General features: G+C 39.1%; 1 protein-coding gene across 1 annotated transcript in view; it reads right to left on the bottom strand.

The window, feature by feature from the left end:
- Positions 1-19,692, bottom strand: part of AGBL4 (AGBL carboxypeptidase 4) — a gene marked incomplete at its 5' end in the record, with an annotated part of 886,698 nt that overhangs the window by 526,032 nt on the left and 340,974 nt on the right. Inside the window, one exon of the mRNA XM_083868088.1 lies at positions 6,157-6,373. Coding sequence (XP_083724214.1) covers positions 6,157-6,373 — 217 coding nt within the window. The remainder of the gene's footprint in view (positions 1-6,156; positions 6,374-19,692) is intronic.

Here is a 19,692-nt window from a genome sequence, read left to right as displayed (position 1 = left end):
TCAGATTTAGTGGGTTTTATGAGATTATATTAATTGGTTTTGCTATGTTATTTCCCAAACACCAACTAAAAAACAGGGATTCTAGTCGGAACTGAACATGGAAAGTAAAAATATGTTCTTCATGTCCCCAGAAGCTTAAGGTGCAGTAACTAAAGGCAATTGCCTAGATCTGAGGTTGAAGTCTCTGTGTGGACAAAACCAGTAGGTTTCCCACTGTGATTAGTTACCCCATAGAGCTTTGTGGCACTCAACCAAGTAGGAGAAAGTGCTGAGGACAGGGATGAGTAAAACCTGCCTTTTACTTGAAATTTGCCATTGCTGTGAGAAAAGGAGTCAGATCCTGAAATGCCTCCCTGCACCTGGGAGTTCAGTTATTTCAGGACATCTGACTAGATCACTAATGTTCGCTTTCCAGGTTGGAGCCTGGACAAGCAGCATTTTATTCCAGCATTTCTGGAAATGCAGGAGTACGTATTAAGGGATGGAGCAAAGAGGGAACATAAAAGAGAGAAGGACAAGGAAGACAATTCCTAGACCAGGATATGAAGTTACGTGAAATGGCACTGAAATGGGGATATCGAGTGCAGAGAGGAGAACATGACTTCCTTGTGCAGTCCTGGTATTTAAAAGACCTCACAGCTATTTTGGATTTTGCCCTTCACAACTCAAAGAGATAAGGGGAATGAATAGGAAAGAACAAAGCAGGGTAAGTAACATAAGAGCAGAAAACAAATACCACAGCTTCTTTCTTCCAGCTAGCTTAGGAGGCTATAAACTAAATGGAAAGAAAAGGGAAGGTTAGATTTGAGGCAAAGAAAGGGCAAGCCAGATGAAGGACAAGTGTGGAGTAAAGGTGAGATGAAGAGTCTGACTTGGAAATGGGAAGAGCCATGAAGCAAAAGGCCAACCTCAACAGCTACAAAAAGTCCAGTGAAAACTTCAGAAAGGTCATTGACTTTCGAAAGGTTTCCCTGAGTGGTAACAAGATGAAAGGGTGAAGCTTGGGACCTGTGCGTGAAAACAGTTTGCATAGACTGACTTTGCCACACATAATCCATTTACTATCATTTCTTTCAGGAAGTCTTTTTTCTTTAAAAAAATGGATCATAACTTTTTTTTTTCCTTCAGATTTCTTACCTCAATGGACTTTTTGTGCTCAAAGCTTCTTTTCTTGGTGAAGTGCTTTTTCAAAGAGTGTTTTGTTTTATTTGGTTTTGTTTTGTTTTGTTTTAATGGAGAATGGTACTTACAAAATGTGAGCTGCAAAATGGACTTAAGATTTGAATATTTCTTCACAATTTAAGATTTTCTTACTCATAGTTAGAAAAGACCAGTTAATGCAAATCCTTCTAGAAATTATTTTACTTTACCAAGCAGTGTTCTTTCTGTAATTTAAGAAAGAGCTTATGCGTTTAGTAACCTCACATAATATTACCTGCACATGATGATTTTATTGAGTTTGTTTTTTACAAAAACCATATATTGCTGCCAATTTAAACCAAAGTATTTCTTGGTTTTACCATGAACCCTTGTATATATCCTACAGACAGATGACGACATTGAACAGTACCATCATTTCACCTGTCCATCCTACTCTGCAATTCCCACAGGCCAGGTTATCTCCCAGAACTGCCTTTTAATTGTAACAAAGAAATTTTCCTTAAAACTGATGGTATAGAATAGTCCCCTGTAATTTTTCATGTTATTTATATAATTTCCCTGGTAGCACACTGTGCTATTATATGCTATAAATCATATTTTATTTTGGAAAGAACTGCTGGTGGTGTTATTTTTAGGTCCAACTCTACTTCTGCTGATATCCAATCCAGCTAAGAAAATAGCTGTAGGAACATTTAAAATCTCACATACAGTGCTGGGATGACATCCATATTATGAATGTTTTGGGAACAGCAGTACTATAGGAGTAAAAAATACACCAGTGACTAAAGAGAATATCCTGAACATATACATAGCTGCACTTTTACACTACTGAGAAATGAGAAAGGGGATTTACTTTTCCTAAGCACTATTTCTGTGGCCTTTTTCAGGCCAAGTAAATTGCCACAAATTACATTTACATGACATTTCAACCTAGTTACAGTCAAATCCATTGGAAAATACAGTATCTGACACCAACAGGATTTCAAAGGTACGTTACATTACACAGAAGCCTGTAACTTCTTTTTTTTTCCAAAGACCAAGAGTATACTTTTCTTTTACAGAGCTGTTATTACATAACCTAGAGTTGAAAGCAGAAATGGGAAATTTAACCTTAGAAAAACTGCCTATTTTCTTTGCTTCATGCTTTAAAACGTTCATAACTGAGCAGTTAAAAATGGACCAGTAGAAAAGGGGAGAAGCGACCGAGTATTTTTTACCGGGGTACGAAGTCATTTAGTCAGTAAATAAAGGAAATTTGATCAATGAACCAGCAATGTGACATCTGGTGTGCAGTTACACAGTCTTAGGGCATCATTCTGCTCTCTCTGGTACCAGCATGAATCTGGAGTAACTCACGTAAATTAAGAGCACACCCCAAAGTGGTGTGGAGTCAGAAGGAAGCGCTTTGTGTTCCACTCTGTGTCTTTCAGTGCTCCATATCTGACTTAAGAGATCAGCTCATTTTCAGAGCCCTACATTAGACATATTGCCTTCTTGTTTTAAAATATGTGTGTTTAATATTTAATTTAACAGAATTCCATATTCCAGTCCCTGTGTACTGTGCAAGTCCCTTTGAGGCTCGTGGTTTGAATGTGCAGTCACAATTCTCCTCAAGTGCAATTTGGAAGCACCATTGCCTAATGGAGTGGAAGGAAGTATCAGGCTCTGATTAATCCCGGTTGTCTTTGGAATGAGTAATGAAAATAATGCCCAGCCAGTGTCAATTTGTAAAGTGGGCTGTAGGAGTTGAGCCAGGCTGTCCAAAACTCATTTAATTTATGTGTGTCCATGGAATACTGGTGGAGGCACAGGTCTCGTCAGTTGTCCACACACAGGCAATTTGAGCTTCCAACTTCAAATGACAACAAACTCCAAAATTTTGCCAACTCTGAAAAATCGGTTATAATGCTACACACATAGCTAGTGCACCTGAGACTGAATAAGTATCATAAAATAAGTAGTGTAAATTTAAAATGTGCCTGTGCTTATATTTTCATAGAAATATAAAAATTATTTTATGTTGTGCCATGAAATATTGCATAGTATCTGCTGAGAGGAGAGATACATCAGTTATATGCAAAAAAGCAATTCCACAATTTAAAAAAGTGCTCACAGATTTTGAACTTCTGATCTGTTGGGGCAAACCAAAGAAAATCTGAAATTACCCAAGGCCAATAACAGCAGAATGAAAATAGCATTTTAAATTGTACCTGGGTGACCATCTCGGCTCACTTGCAGGAGAGACTATTTTCAAGAACATTTGGCACATCTAGAATGTGGGATAGCTCTCTGAAGTAAAGAATATAAACATTAAAAGGTCAGAAATAGTACAGCTAAGTTATCCATTTAAATGGGAATGGGAAACTTTGCCATTTGGCTCTGGACCATTTTGCCATTCTCCATCCTAATGACAATTACATGTCCCATACCAATATTTCACTCTCAATTTTCATAGAATTAGTGATAGTATTTCAGGAGTTAACGGAGGCAGAGTATTTTCTTTAGAGAAGATGTGAAATTAGATTAGAAATTAGATTGCCTTGAAAACATTATATGCAGCAAAATGTGCACTCAGAAAGCCTCCAGGAGTAATCCTCTAAGCACGGCTTCTTGTGACTTGAGTTTTACTTTTCCACAACAAAGAAAAAGAAAAAAAATAGCTCCAAAGATCTGTGGTGAGATTCTGCCATCTCCAAGAGACACAGCTCAAAACCACATAATCCAAGAGAAGTGAAATCTTTTTTCAAACACTTCCCCATCCTCACAATCACAGACTGCAGCAGTGGGCTGTACAATTTCCCTGGAATGAACCCGAGGGGAGCAGCAGCTCCGTGGCAGCTCCACAGATGTGCAGCATCCCTCCCCTTCCACATTATCCCTCCTCAGCCCCGTGCCCAGCATGAGGACTCGGGAGTTTGTCCTCAGATGGCACCTTGAAACACCTTTCACCATGTGCTACCAGGGGTATCGTCCCTTGGCCAGGAATAGAGCTTCTGAGGGCCTCTTTATGCCAATCTGATTCCTCTTATCTTACATAAGGGGCCAGGGCAGGGACAGAGCTGGCTCTCTGAGCTCTAAATCTATCCTATATGGCACGCAATTCTCCAAAGTACAGCCAGCTTCTGCTTTTATGAAGCACTGTGCAGTGAAGAATGAAGGATCCTGTTTTTCACCATTTAAAGATGTATGATAGCAACAAAGCTCTATGTTAAAATATTTAACTCGCAGAGAACTTATGGAAATTGTCTATTCAAGCTCAGCAAAGACATTAAATTACCAAGCTGTTCTAGGACAGTTGTGTGTGGAGAAAAGCCAGAAATGCTCTGAGATTGTAATGTTGCTCACAAAGATTGCAGCATGAGCCTGATTCAGAAGCCTTTTTTCATACAGCTTGGTGAGCTGCAAAATGTTACCATATCAATTTCTGCAAAACATACTGTGTGTGTACATATAGATATAAAAGCAGGACTTATACACAGCACATTTCCTGCCACATTTTGAGTGGCATCTGTTTGTTTAGTGTGCTGAAATATGAAAAATAATATTTAGCAACTACTGGTAACACAATGTTAACAAGATTTAAGAGTATAGCTCTGTCTGTCAAAATGCAGATAAAAGACAAATCCTTCTATCTCTGTGTTTTAATCAGTCAGATCAGAGGTTTGATGAATATGCAAATGTGACTGTTTATACACCAGTTTCAGAGTGAAAGGAAACAAATTCGGTTTCATTATAGAATTAATGACAGTTCTGTCCTCTAAGATTAATAATTAAAGCCTACACACATTAAGATGATGGTGCTCTTTCCGCCCAGCCTCTGCAGATTTTACTTTTCTATTTTTTAATACCCCTTTCTCTTATAATTGTTTGTCCCCCTAATTGGAATGATTAATATTTAATGCTAGTTCATGGATATGCAATAGTCATCTTTAGAACAAGAACTCTACTTAACCTACAAAAAGGGTTAAAAAATCACTTCTTTTGTCAATTCTGTTTTTACTCTTGTCTGTAAATTAATTTTTTCCTCCAAGTTTCATGCCACCATAGGAATCTCAATGGTCTGCTTTAATGATGGAAGCCTTTTATTTGTTTCAGTGCAGGGTATACATATGATTTCATTTTGATGTCAATATATGCTGGGTCTTTTCAAAGCCCCTGCTGCTGGGATCAGCAGCCTTCACTGCTTTCTGATTCTGAAACACACTCTACAAGTTTAGACCAAATCAAATCTCAGAGAAAAGATTAAGAGTGTGGTACAAGTGCATTATAAAGCCTGAGAAAGAAAAAGTTTAAAAAAAATATATTTGAGCTATTACTTTTTAATCTGATGATTTCTGAGTTGACATGGGAGTGGCTGAGTCATACTTGCCAAATCCCCAGGACAGGCAGCATTTCAGAGGAAGATTATAGCAAAGTGAGCAGAAGTTCAGCTTCACCATTAACCCTCCTTCCTGCTCCAGAAGAACTATGACACTCCATTTTATGTGGCCATTAGGATCTATACAGAGACCACTAAATCCCTTCTAATTGCAAATCACCAAACCATGAATTTTTAAGATAAAATAAAATAGCTGGTTTGTGTATGTTTTGCATTATTTTATCAGGTAAAGTTATCTTCTGGGTCAAACCCCCCATATCTCTTTCTGAAAAGAAAAGCTCTTCCAGAAAGACAAATGGTCAGAGTACTCTAAAAATCACATTTCTTCAATAAAGCTGTTTCAGTTTCATCTTTTAAAGTCTCTGGAGGTGAACAGATCCTATGTAGGAATCTAGCATTGCCTTGACTATTGCAAAGGAAATATTTGATGTAAAATTAAATCAGCATTTGTCTAAATTTCACCATGCAGATACACTTCCTCCTGTGTCATTGATAGCAAGCAAACAAATACATGTTTGTGGGTACTTTAGCAAGGATGATGAATGACACTCTGGAAGCATTTAAGGGTAGATATCTCTAACAAAGCCTGCTGGCTGGCAAGCATGCCTGGTACTCACCACGCTGAGCCCCAGCAGTTCCCTGCAGAAATATTCCATGTTCCTCCTCTGGAGGTTGTCCAGGTAGTGCTGGAGGCGGGTGTAGGTGTAGGGGTAGCAGTAGGCAAACTGGTAAGTGTCGTCCTCCCGGTCAAAGCAAAAGGCAAAGGACATGACATAGTTCTTCCTGTGGTCTGGGCAGCGGTAGTAATACACGTTTTTTGAGGGGATTCTTTGCCTGAAAATCAAAAATACATGTGAGTATGTGTTAGTTTATGTGTGTCTACATGGACATAAGAAATCTGAGCCAAAAGGGCCGTGTGAGATTCAGATTTCCTCCCAAGTAAATGAAGTGGAACAGCTTGAAGAGCTCAGGAGCTGGTGAGGAGATCCCAGAGCCTGTGTTTGGGAGCACCTGTGCAGACCAGGGGTGTGACAGCTCCAGTGCCACTGTCACCACACGGACTGCAGTTCTGCCCCAGTGCCACAGCAGGGAGTGCATCATACAACCAGGGAAACCCATTTCCACAAAGTGAAAAGGATGCACGGGGCATCCAAATATCCTCTACTTCATTATCAGGCTGCTGCAACCCCACACCACTCATAACTCTAACTCAGGCTCCAGCCAAACCTGCACCCTTTCTTACAGGTTCAATTCGCCAGCAGAGAAAGAAGGCACAACTAATGAAGGAATGTCAGTATAAGGCAACACTGAAAAAACTATTACTGAAATTCAGAACATATTTATATATATATATTTATATATATATATATACATACATACATACATATCCTTAACAGTCAGGAAAAGTATCAACATCTAGCCAGTGAATGGGAAAAAAGATAAACTCTTGTGGTTTAAAAAAAATAAATCTAAAAATCATACAAAAAAATCTTCAGACATGGAAAATCACCTGGTCTTAAAATAGAAAGCAAAGGAGAAGAGAGTATTTGTTCCCATTCCAAATTGGACAACTGCCCTCCTCAACATTTCTGGTTTATCTGACAAGATAGAAATGAATATACATGATGGTAAATAATTATAATAAAGACATTTATGTCATTGTTATCAAGTTGGTATCTCTTCGAGGAATAACAAATATCTGCCTGCAATCCCTCACAAAACTCCAATTATTTTCTTAATTTTCAAGAGAAATAAGTAATATTTCAGAGGTGGGGCAAAAACTTGTTCTCTGGATAAGAGATGTTCACTATTTCTGTTTGTAGGCTTTGTTCATTTCTTAGGTGGAATTTCCAGTTTCATTCAGACAGGAATAGTCTCCAATCATGCCATGCACTTGTAATTTGATGTAAGTAACTTACCAGTCATGTTTGGCAATAAAATACTATGGTCCTGCAGACTCTACCTGATTCGATTACACAACCTTATAAACAGGTCTCATCTAATGATTGAAGCAGATCTCAGCTAAACTGGGATCATGGTGAGGGAAAAGCATAACAAGATTTACAGACATAGCAACAGAAACGTGTCTCTGTGTAATCATTCCGAGAAGCTGGTCTGCTGCAGAGCCTCAGTTTTGGCCTCTCATTGCTAACATGAATTAGAGGACAAAACCCTCTCATTATATACAGGTACATGTTTGCCAATTAGCAGCAGTTAATGAGTCTGACCTGAGCAAGACTCAGGCTCTACAAAGAGAAACCGAAAGGAATTGAGATCTTCTTGAGAAAGTGAAATAAAGAACCAGTGATGCAGTTAATTACACTCAGAAAAAGAATTTATCTGCCCTTTTTAATGCCCTGCTCCTTGAGCAGTCAAGGCCTCCATAACTTACTTCACCATCATGACTGAGCATGAGCCAGCTGTGCCCAGCTGTGCGAGGAAGGCCACTGGCACCTGGATTGTACCAGCAATGGGGTGGCAGCAGGGCCAGGGCAGTGACTGTCCCTCTGTACTCAGCACTGGTGAGGCCACACCTCGAATTTAGATTGGATATTAGGAAATATTTCTTCAATGAAGAGGTTGTCATGTGTTGAATGAGGCTATCCAGGCACGTGATGGAATCACCATTCCTGGAGGCATTTAAAGGATGTGTAGATGGGGCACTTGGGGATGTGTTTTAGGGGCAGCATTGGTAGTGCCAGGATAAAAGTTGGATTCAATGATGTTAAAGAACTTTTCCAACCTAATTAAACCTATGATTTGATGATTTTCTTTTTTTGTTAAATAAGACACTTGCTCATCCCCAAGATCTGGAAATTATATTTAACACGCGAATATAAAAGACAGAAAAACAAACTTTTTATTTTTTGTGAAAAAGTATCAGTAGGGAAAAAATGCCACCAGCCATCTGCATGCAGCACTCTTACCTAATGGTTTTCTTCAGTATCTTAACATATTTCTATCATTCGCCCTTACTCTGGAGTGCTATAGGACATCCCTCATTTGATCTCAAATCAAGCAGATGATATGGCAGTGGGTAAATGTATTCCAGCTCCCAGTCCTCAAACCCTAATGCAAGTTTAAACAGTATGTTGCTGAGTTGTTGAACTTTATTTGTTTCCAAATTAGCATGGGAAAAATAATAAAGGACAAGCCTCACTTTGTGCTATAAAAATTTCATGTAAAATGAGACCAATAAGAAGAAATTCAGGATTTTAGAAAGGCTAATGCTAATTGAAATTCATCTGCTGATAGTTAATGTTTAAATGACACATAGTTCTCCTTGGTTCAATAACTTTCTACTTTTAAGCAAGTTGAAGACAACTTTGTTAATGTATTAAAGGCACTTTTGATATTTCATTCCCTTTCCCCTTCATTATAAAAGCTAAGCATCTGTTTTATTATCCACTTTGACACATCACTTTATGGCTGCATTTGGCTATTATGGCTAATCTTGATGTCTAGGACATCTGGTATTGACATTTCACTATCTGGTGTCTGACACAACAGCAGAAACCATCCTCAGTTCCTAGGTTTAAATTCACCCTCTCAGGGCAAAAAGTGCCCAAACTCTTAATTCAAACCGTATCTTCCAAAAATAATTATAATAGTACTCCTGTCACTGCTAATCTATTTTTATCTCTCCTAGCACTTTGTCACTGCTAATCTATTTGTGAGTCATATAGAGAAAGAGAGTTAGCGTTTAGATACCAACAACACATCTTTACACACAGGAGCTTAATCAGATTGAGATCTTATCAGGGAATTAAAGAAGAAAAGAAAAAAGGGAAAGAAAAGGAAAGAAAAGAGACAAAGTGCTAGATATCACCAACTGAGTTTTTGATAACGAAAAGACATTGCTCAGTTCTTGAATTAACCTTTGTGTCCTAGACACACTATTGTTTACTCTTTCCCTTTTTTGTTCAATGCCTTCTGGAAAAGGACACCCACACACTGTGGCAGCAGCTGCTCCTATTAATTTAAAGCTATTACAAAAATTAAAATTAAACCCAATTACTTTGGCTGGTTTATAGCTGGGGAACAGCTTAGTCTGATTGTTCCCTCTGGTTATGGACAAAAACAATATTCCTACCTACAGGCAGCTGCCAGTGGAATACTAATGCATCTAGGGCCTGGCAGGAACAGATTCAGAATGCAGAGTCTAACTGCATTTCTTACTAAAGAAAAATATCTTATCATGGATCTGCAGAAATGCACCAACTCCTTACGCTGTGAGTCACAATGAAGCTGATTTGTAGTTAGAGACAGGAAGGCAAAATGATGGTGGAGACCTCAACGCTCTGATTTGTCCCTTTGCATTTCCAGGCAGCTCACACTCAGCAATGCATCCTGCTAATTGATACACAACTGCCCGGATCTCTGAGCTCCTGAAGGGTAATTTAAAGGAGAACCACTCCCATTCCAAGTGCAGCCACAGAGAGTAACGTGCAAAAAACCTCATTTCCAGTCTGTTTTCTAGATATATTTAAAGAAATGAAGCTTGATATTATACATCAGTTTGACACAAATTCAGAATTCCTAGTCTTAAATAAAAACTCTTTCTGTCCAGGGAAGAAGGAAGCACAGAAATGGGGAGTTTCTTTCTGGTTTGATGCTGATAGTCCAGTGCCAAAATCTTGAGTCTTTGAGTGTCTTCTCCTCCTGTCAAGGCAGTTCCTATCTCCCAACCCAGCAGATTTGCCGCTCCAAGTGCGAGTGTGCGTGTGCTGCCTGTTCCTGTCTGTTTGCTACACTGCAGTCTGGAGTCAGGACATTTGCTCTGTTTTGGTAGTGTGCAATAGGATCAAATATGTCAGTGTAACAAAACTAAAAATTAAAATTCTAGTCCTTATCCAGAAACATAAGACATGATGACTTTAGAAACCCCAAGATTCTACTCCTTGGTACAAGAGACAGGGAGAGGCATAATTCAGAACTTCGAAAACTTTTTATTCTAATTATACTTCTAAGAAGAACATAATTTTAACTTCTAAGAAGAACATAATTTTAACTTCTAACTCTAAGAATTTTGACTTTAAAATCAAACTTCATTATCTGTCCTGCTTTTATTTTTTTTTTCCTGCTACTTTCTGTTTATTTCCATTTGAAAATTAGGAGTTAATCAATGCTTTGGAGGACAATCACTGATGGTACTCTTTGTGGCATCTAAGCTTTAAACATAGAAGGATGCAAATCAAATCCTCTTGTGGCACCACAGCACAAATAATTACAAAATAACAATTTTTGGAATGCTTTCCTCTCCCTATTGCATGACCAAAGCAGGGAGCTCTAGCCCAGCCAAATTCCCAATGACTTTAATGAGCAGCATAAATAGTCTTTGGACTGCTGTTAATATGGCATTCATAAAGTGATTATTCAGTTTCTTGCCTCCACAGGATGGGGTTAGACATATCATAGTCAGTAGACTTCAAAGTAAAATGATGATCTTTGGAGGAAAAACAAAAAACTGCAGGTCATGTAAAAAAATGATGGCCAAAAGAAAAGTTACTGGATGTGACTGAGGGAAATGCTCAAGTTGTGGTGCAGTGTTGGCTGTGGTGACACACTGTGGTGAGCATTTTCAATTGCCATGAGTTTGCATGGGTAGGGATGCTACTTAACAAATTTACAAATTTCCACCCCTGCCTACAGAACTCAAAGGGTTGAACCTGGGTTGGAATCCCAGACAAAACTAAGCCCACTGACCCAAAACCTGATTCAAATTCAACTTTGAAAAATAACCTCCAGGTATTTACTGACATTGTCCTAAATACCAGATTTGGCAACTCCTTCTGAGTGCTTAAATTTTAGTCCAAAAGCTGGATGTCCCCAGTTATTACCTGCAAAAAACCCTCAAAAATTTGGACAAAACCTAAGGATGTAAATCTTGTGCTGCAAACTCTTCTTTTAGGAGGCAGCCCTTTCCAACTGAAGGCATTCCCGACTTCTTTCTCTGTTAGTCTAAGACATTAGTTTTCTTCTCGCTTATTCTTGTTGACAAGTGGAGTTGACCATCTTCAAAATTCTTAGCTTACTTGTGACAAAATAAGTTTGTAGGGTTTTTTTTTCTTGCACATAATTTTATATTTGATTCACAGAGCATGGAGTGACAGTGAATATGTCAGATGGTGTTAAATATTTTTTGCAGACAACTGAATGGGTTTTGGCACAGCTAACTCAGTTTCAGACACTGCAAAACAAGTCCTGCTTTTATTCTTCCTACTGTGTATTACAATGTTCCCCAAATATTTTCATAACTTAATGCCTCAAGGTTTTTCCACCTCTAACAGCACCTGGTTTCTTCCTCTTAAATATAAAAATCAAAATATTATGTAATTCAATTTCATAAAAATCAGAAGCTCTACACATTAAAGTATGCAGCTTTCATTTCTTAATTGAAGCAATTAAGCAACCTCTATCAAAACTGTTAGGGAATTCAAATAATAATGAACTGGACAAAGATTGCTTGTGAAGTCTCTTCATTCTTTACAACTTCAAGGAGAAAACACTGCAATTTCTCTAAAATTCCATTAAATGCCATTAATTCATAAAGGTTTTTTTAAGAGAAAGACAGAGCTAGCATGTTAAATGTTTATAATAACCATGGTGTTGGATACCTGTATAAGTGCTAGTCAATTTTTTTTTTTAATGAGACCAGCACATCAGATGAATCAGTCTCATTAGCTGATGCTGAGATACAAGAATATCCTGAATAGACATTACTCCTTTTTTACTACTTGAAAGCAAAAAACCTTGATTCAGATTTTTGTGAGCAAATGCTATGAGAATTATTTCCCAGATTTTATACTTTGGATGCATTTAGGAGGAACTAGCTAAGAAAGGTTTTTATCCAAACTGTGTCTTCAACACAGTGCAGTGTTCTGACAAGGAAAACTATGTGGTGAAGAGAAACAATAGACAAAAACACAGCAGTGGGAAATGTCCTTGGTCCTCTGTTTGCAGAATACTTTATACAAATGTGGTCCAACAGGCCAGTCTAGTAGGTCCTACAATAACAAAAACATAAAGAAACCTATTCTACCTAAAGCCAGAGGGAATCAGAGGAAGTCATTACTCTCAAGAGTGACAAGGAATGGTGATGAAATGGTGAGGAAAGGGTGTACCATGTGTACCATGTGGGAAGCACGGGGAAGAAGCAGGGAAGGGTCATGATTACAAGATATGAAGCAATGCTGAAAACCTGTCCCCAGGTTCTACTGGCAGAAATGAAGTCACCATCCTTCAGTTTGCCAGGATTAGGAGAATGAAAGGGAGGGCTGAGAAAGTATAAACTGGCAAGAAATAATTTTTAAGCAATTGAATTAATTTTAAGCAACTTCATATGAGACAGGGAAACACATTCCCCCAAATGGAGAAAAGTGTTGCTTCAGCTTCTCCAAATCTCAATTTGGTTTTGTGGGAGGAGGTTTCATTCAGTGCCCTCTCTTACTCCTCACTTGTCTATCTCCCTTAAACATGAAATTTGTCCACAAAGGTCAAAATTTGCCACTCTTTTGACAAAACAGTTTAATATGTCTGAGAGCAGCTGTCAGCTGATAGCAAAATCCAAAATCTTCTGCCAGCAGCAGGCACAAGAGGGATTTCCAGTGGATGAGCAGTCAATTCTCCTTCTTCCTCCCTCCTGCCTACCCTCAGAGCCAAAGCTCTACTCCCCCCTCCATCTTTTGTTTATTCTGTCCAGTTGCTAAATCTTAAACTGCAGTGACTTCCCTCTGAAGCAGCAGTTCCAATACTGCAATTATTCTACAGAAACTCTCTTTTAAACTGCAGGGATAATGAGTGGTGTTGATTTCTACTTCTGTCAAAATATGATTTGCCTACTGACCACAGGTATTCCAGCCATGGATTGTTTCAATAGAAATACCCCTATGCAGTGTTTGTAAATGACAGAAAAAAGAAAGAGAAGGAAAAAAGTCAACTTTCCACAAAAATATTAGTTAGCCATACATGTGTTGTGATCCTCTGAAGATATCATGAGTGCAAGAGAAGGATGCAAGTGTCAGAATTTATGTCCTGAAATGCAGCTACTGGGAGAAAAAACAAATATAGATTAAAAATAAAATTTAAAAAATATTTTACTTAGCACATCAGAATTTGTGATAAGAATCACTGAGTAAGGTAAAGAATATGGGAAATAAAGGAATGGCTGCAGGCCACTGTAGCTCCAAAGTTTGCAATGTAGAAAAGAAAAACAAAAGGATTTTGAAGAAACTGAGAAAGAGTAGCCACAAATGCTGTAAATAAGTGGACAATTTAAAAAGAATAAAGTCAGCATAAATAATGTTGTACCAGAAAAAGGTGAGGAAAAGAAATGTTCCAGCACAACTCCTGTCCTGGCTTTGATCTATACCAGACTCTCTGGCCATAAAAGAGCAACTCTCCTGACAAGCTCAGAAGACAGTTTGAATATACTGACATCAGGGAGAAAATAAGCAAATAAAATCCAGAGGAATGTGTATCACTGACTGCATTGGAATAGAAGGTAGGTCAGGAGACAGAGAGAAGGGGCCAAGATGGGCACACCATGAGCACACCAGCTACAAATTGGCCAGGAACAAGGTAATGGAGTGACTTAAAATAAATGCCCTTTTAGGCCTTTGTTTTATCTATTATCTCTGGAAAGAAAAATCATGCTTGAGAGACTCATGACTTGGACAAATTTTGGGACAGGCTGCTTGGTGATAAATAGTTAATTCTTTCTAATAATCTCTTCAAAACACATTTATTTCAAATTTTTTTTTCAACAGACAATTCAAATGAATTCCAAAGAATTTCATCAAACAATTTATCCATTAGCATAATAATTTAACATCTTCATGACCAAATTCAGCATTTTACTCCATAACTCTCTCCTGTCTCCACTCTAATCTGACATACAATCCTCCAGATTATGCTGACTGGGAAACACACACTTGCAGGGTGATACAGGCTGTGAAACCGAGTCCTTATGATGTTTGGAGGATGTGTTGGCCTGGGAATGAGGGATCAACCTCAATCCCAGATTCAAGTCCCTGAACTGCACTACCAGTAGACCACTGGGTCAGCTCTAATAGCCTCTTAGCCTCAATTACCTAATTAGCCTTTTCTTCAGTCTCCTCTTCTCCCTTTCCCATCTGTTCATCTATTCCCACCACTCTCTGTTCTTCTGCAAGAATAATTTTTAAAATCTATGTTAACTTCATTTAGGTTAGTCTCAGGTGACTTCTCTATGCAAGAATAATTTATAAGTCTCATAAGAGCCCCAACTTGAAGAAGCTTTTCAGTAACATATGAATTCTGAAACCCATGTTTAAAATGTTGATGGTTTCAACAGTCTAAATACAAAGTTGAGATTTTTAATTTATGTCATTTAGATATGAATTTTAAGTAACTACCACAGGAAGGAGAACAGATAGGAAAGAGGGTTTTGCCAACTGTAGCTTGGTTGATACTGAATTGTCCTTAGCAAGATCTCAAACACTCTAGAAGCCTTTGCCTTCCCAAAGTATATTATTCCTGATAAAGATCAGTGCATCTCTGATAGTAGATGATGTATGAGCAGGATAAAGACAAAAGAAAACAGGAAATTGTCATCATGGATCAGATTTTGTTAGCTGGGGAAACTTCCCCATAATATTTTGCTTTATCCTCTCATCTGTCTACACACAATGAAGAGCAAGTTCAGTAATTCATTTTTAATGCCCCATTTCTTACGCCTTCCAGCACCTTGTTCACTTTTTCTACCATAACAGCATCTCAAATGGCTTCTGCTGTGGAACTGCCAACAGCAATGTTCAGGGTTTTTCCCTTTAGTCAGAGGATAACGTTTTTGTGTGGTTTCCTCCACAGACTAACTCCTCATTTATCAGGAGCAAACCTCCTTGCTAGATCACCCAGAAGTTTGCAATAGTGTGCTACAGGCTTAAATTACTTAAGTAATTACATGTCATTTGTAAATGTTACCACCTAATCCTTCACCTCTCTCTCCCCAGATCATTAATAAGGATATTTAGCGTGTGACCTGATAGCTAACTTTAAGAAACACAGCTGCTGGCCTTTCACTAGGATGAAAACTGACCACTTAGCCCTCTGCCTTTTTGTTTTCCTTGTCGGGTTTTGATCTATGGGGATCCTTGCCCTGTCACCATATGTGACCACTTAGCCTTTGCAGCAGCGTCTTGTGACAGACTTTGTCACATGCTTTTAAAAAGTCAACATACATTATGTCAGGCAGCTCGGTCTCATAAGCCTGGGAGCTGAGACCCAAAGGTGAGGAAACATTCCCAGGAATTCCCAGGGGGAAAGTGCACCTTGGCATCCAATGCAAGGGAAGGGAGATAAGCTGGAAAGGTTGGTGAGAAAGCCAGAAACACCTTTCTTTGGCACATATTGCAACTATACTTCTAAATAAAATCATATTTTTTCTGTTACAAAGGGAGTTACTTGATCACAAGGAGAAAATGTGGAAAAGCCCACATCAACCAACTGTCTGAGTCCATCCAGGAAGAGTATACAGCAACAAAATACAAAGGTTACACCTTAAAATAAAAGGAGAAGGGGGAAAAAAAGGAGACTTGACTTAAAGCCTTCTGCATGACATGCATGTGCCAGAAGCTGTTTACACCTCTCCTAAGAACTGAGAGCCTGTGCCTGGTTCTCAGCACTGCTCTTGCTTTTCCAAGGGTTGAAACAACAAAAAGTCAGCAGAGGGGTGGAAGCTGATGGACGAGAGCACCTTGGACTGCAGAGCACCAAGAGCTGTGGGCAGCACAAGCACCGAGTGTGGCCTGCAAGGAAATGTTTGGCTGGGGAAGGGAAGAACAGCTGACAAAAACAACCCAGTGGCATCACTAGATGAAAATACTACTGGTACAGTTATACCTCAGGAACTGGTTATTGCTGCTCTAAACATCCAACCTGTTGGAGTTCCCTTTGATCTTTTTCAGGAAAACGTTGTTTATTTTATCGCCCAATTCCTTTTTGTGAGTGGGGGAAATTCTCTCTCTGAGCACTCATGAGCTCAGGACTGGTTTCTGGGAAAGGGATGATGTCAGGATGGCAGCAGATGAACCCCTTAAATTCAGACATGGCCTTTGTTGCTGTCAATCAAGTCCAGGGGCAAAGGGTTATCTAACTCTTCATATTCCTCTCTCTTTCCTATGTGGCTGTGACAGGGCACCGACAGAGGCAGGATGCTGGGCTAGAGGGAATTTCAGTCTGATCTAGGATGATCATTCTAATTCCTTTTTATGGGCACATTCACAGAGTTCTAAGCAGTGTAGTGAGACATGGTTTTCCTTTGCTGAACCTGTTCTCATTAAAGTCTCTCACATCACGATCTTCCAGGTGTTTTATTATTCCCTTTTAAATTCCTGTTTCGACCATTTGCAATGTGCAGATGTAATAGTTACTGGTCTAAATATAGGAGAAACCCCAGATACTTGCCAACCCTCTGGAAAAGAGCTTGGTTTTAATGAGAGTGCATATCTTTGTTAGCAGTTCAGCTAATTCATTCCTAATCTTCCTCAGAATTCTTTTATACATAAATCATGTGGGACTGACGATTTACTACTTTTTAATTAATCAATTTGCTCCATCTTCTCAATCTCTGATAGCACCTCATCTTTATTCCCAGAAAAGAGCAGGTCTAAGATAGGTACCTCCTTGTTTGCTATAAAGACTGATTTATGCTGTACAACCACTTGATTTCTTTGCGTGAAAACACATAATTTTAAAACATGTACAAGACATGACAATGTGAGAGCAAAATAATTTAAATTCAGCGTCGCAAAGTTTTTATTTCTTCCCCAGGCTACACATCTTGCACGTACACAAATTTTATTCTCCGTGCTCCTCCATAAGCTCCTTCAAATTCCCTCCTTTCACCTTCCTCCATTGAAAAACTACTTTATAACATCCTCCTACTCTTGAGAGTGTTGCAGACTACCCATCTCCAAGGGTGTTTGCATTTCTCCACTACAAGGAGGGGCTGTAGGTCTCCCATCTATCCCCTGTGCCAGCATGTGGCCTGTTAGCAATGGTAATACTGCATTTTCAGGGCTAAACGTGCATTGTGCTGGGCAGCCCTGCTTTTTGTGTCCTTTAGTTATCCCTTCTGGAGACAGCGCTCAGAGTTGTCACATTAGACACACAGTAGAGGAAAAAAAAAAAAAAAAAAAAAAAAAAAAAAGGAAAAAAAAAGCCTGGAAGGAAAAGCCTCGGTTTTCCCAGTCAGAAGGGAACAACAAACATGGCAAGCCCTTTTCCTGAAAGATGAAAATGAATGAAACAGGACTTCAATACTCTGGCTCACAGACCAAGAGCTACTGCTTTGCAAACACCCTGGGCCTCTCAACTCCATCACACACTGACCTCAATCCCTCTCCTCACTGAGCCCTAAGGAAAACCACCACCTCAATGGCCACCCAGAGGATAAAATCCTTATTTTAGTGAGGGAAAAGCATTCTGAGATTTTCTCGCTACTTAAATTCTTTGCCATCTTATTCACATTGGTCTTTTTGCCAGTTGATGCTGTTTCAGAAATAACCTAAGCAGGTTTTCTTCCCCAGGTAACAGAGATGAACCCAATGCAAAGGTGCTGGCCTTGATCCACAGGGGAAATAAAAGACAATTGCCTCCTTCCCTCTTTTCGAACATTCCCAGCTGCTGACCCCCAGAGTAGTATTGATCTAAGAGGAGACTAAGTATCCTGCTCCCTGGTCACTCCTTATTTACAGTACACATGGAAACGTGAGCAGAGGGAAAAAGCTGGGAGCAGGGGGACCAGGCAGTCAGAAATCATTGTACACACATGGGATTTCTCAGCCCAGACACAAAGTTAAAAAAAATGAGATGCTGTGATGGTTGGAGCTGTTGAAGACAGGAGAAATTGAAAAATGGTGTGTTACACTAATCTTGTTTTTCCAAACTGTATGCGTGATATCACCCAGGCCACTCCAATTTTTCACAATAATAGTTGCAGCATCATTTTTCTTGATAGCCCTTTAAAGAATATTCATTTTGGGAAAACTCTGTGGTTTGTTGTTCTGCTTTTTTTTTCCCTCTACCTGAACAGTCAGTGTCACAAAATGGAGCAACTGCAATCCTTATGCATATTTAAAAGAACTGCCCCGTTTCACCGTGCTGAGTTTGTTTAGACTACAAGAGCATTACCTCCTTTACCCTCTCCTGCAATATAACTAGACATGATGGTGAGGGGAAGGGAAATGCAGGATACATTTTGTTAAATTACACCAAGTTTTATTTAGCCTTGAAAGACTCTTCACATTCTCCTGCAGCTGACAAACTTCTAGACACTTTCCTTCCTCTTCAGACTGTTATAAAACATGGTGAGGGAATGTACACACTTCTCCCAGGTCAGCAGGGAGGCTGATACCCTGTGAGAGGATGGGATCAGTTGTATATAAGGTAGTTGTCTACAAGCCAGTGATCATCAATGCAGTGCAGAACTTGGTATTTGGTCTACAAAAACATTTTTTCTGTCCTCTCAGGAAATGTAATCAAACTAGAGGAGACCCTCCTCGCTCTTCACCCATCCAAGATTCTCTGAGCTAAATCTTCAGGAAGCTCTGGGAAGAGGAATGGAGGTTTATAACAGGCAGTTTGAGTTCCAAGTGACAGATCTGTACCTGACTGATCTCACCTGCCTCCAGTGATTTCTAGGCACACACTCTAAGGCTCCACTGAGGTTACTCTTACAATCATTGTTCAAATGTTTGCACTTCCAGGGTCTAATCAATGAGATAATCTAAGCAGATGCTGCACTAGTTGCTAGTCCAGGCCAATCACCACGTATTCCCAGTACTGTGAAATGTATGTGGTGGTTGTAGATTTCAGATGAGGAAAAAGAGGGCAGAGAAAATCCTAAAAGAAAGTCTTAGGTCACACTCTCCAATGATAAAATCAAAAAAAGGAGGACAGAAAAGAACCCAAGATGATGTTATGTTTCTCAGTATTTCCTGAACTGATGAGCACCAACAACAGTAAAATACAATTTAAACATGATGTCATACATGGAAGGATGTGAAAACTTTACGTAAAGCAAAATACAATCAATTCCATCAGCTTTGTCTTTCTGATTCCCAAATGAAATATTAATAAGGAGCAGTTATGCTCCTCAGTTTCTTTCAGGT

Source organism: Zosterops lateralis (assembly GCF_965231275.1).
Source record: "Zosterops lateralis genome assembly, chromosome: 9".
Classification (NCBI taxonomy): Eukaryota; Metazoa; Chordata; class Aves; order Passeriformes; family Zosteropidae; genus Zosterops; species Zosterops lateralis.
Note: the sequence above shows the minus strand (reverse complement) of the source record. Positions and strands in the feature narration are given on the sequence as shown.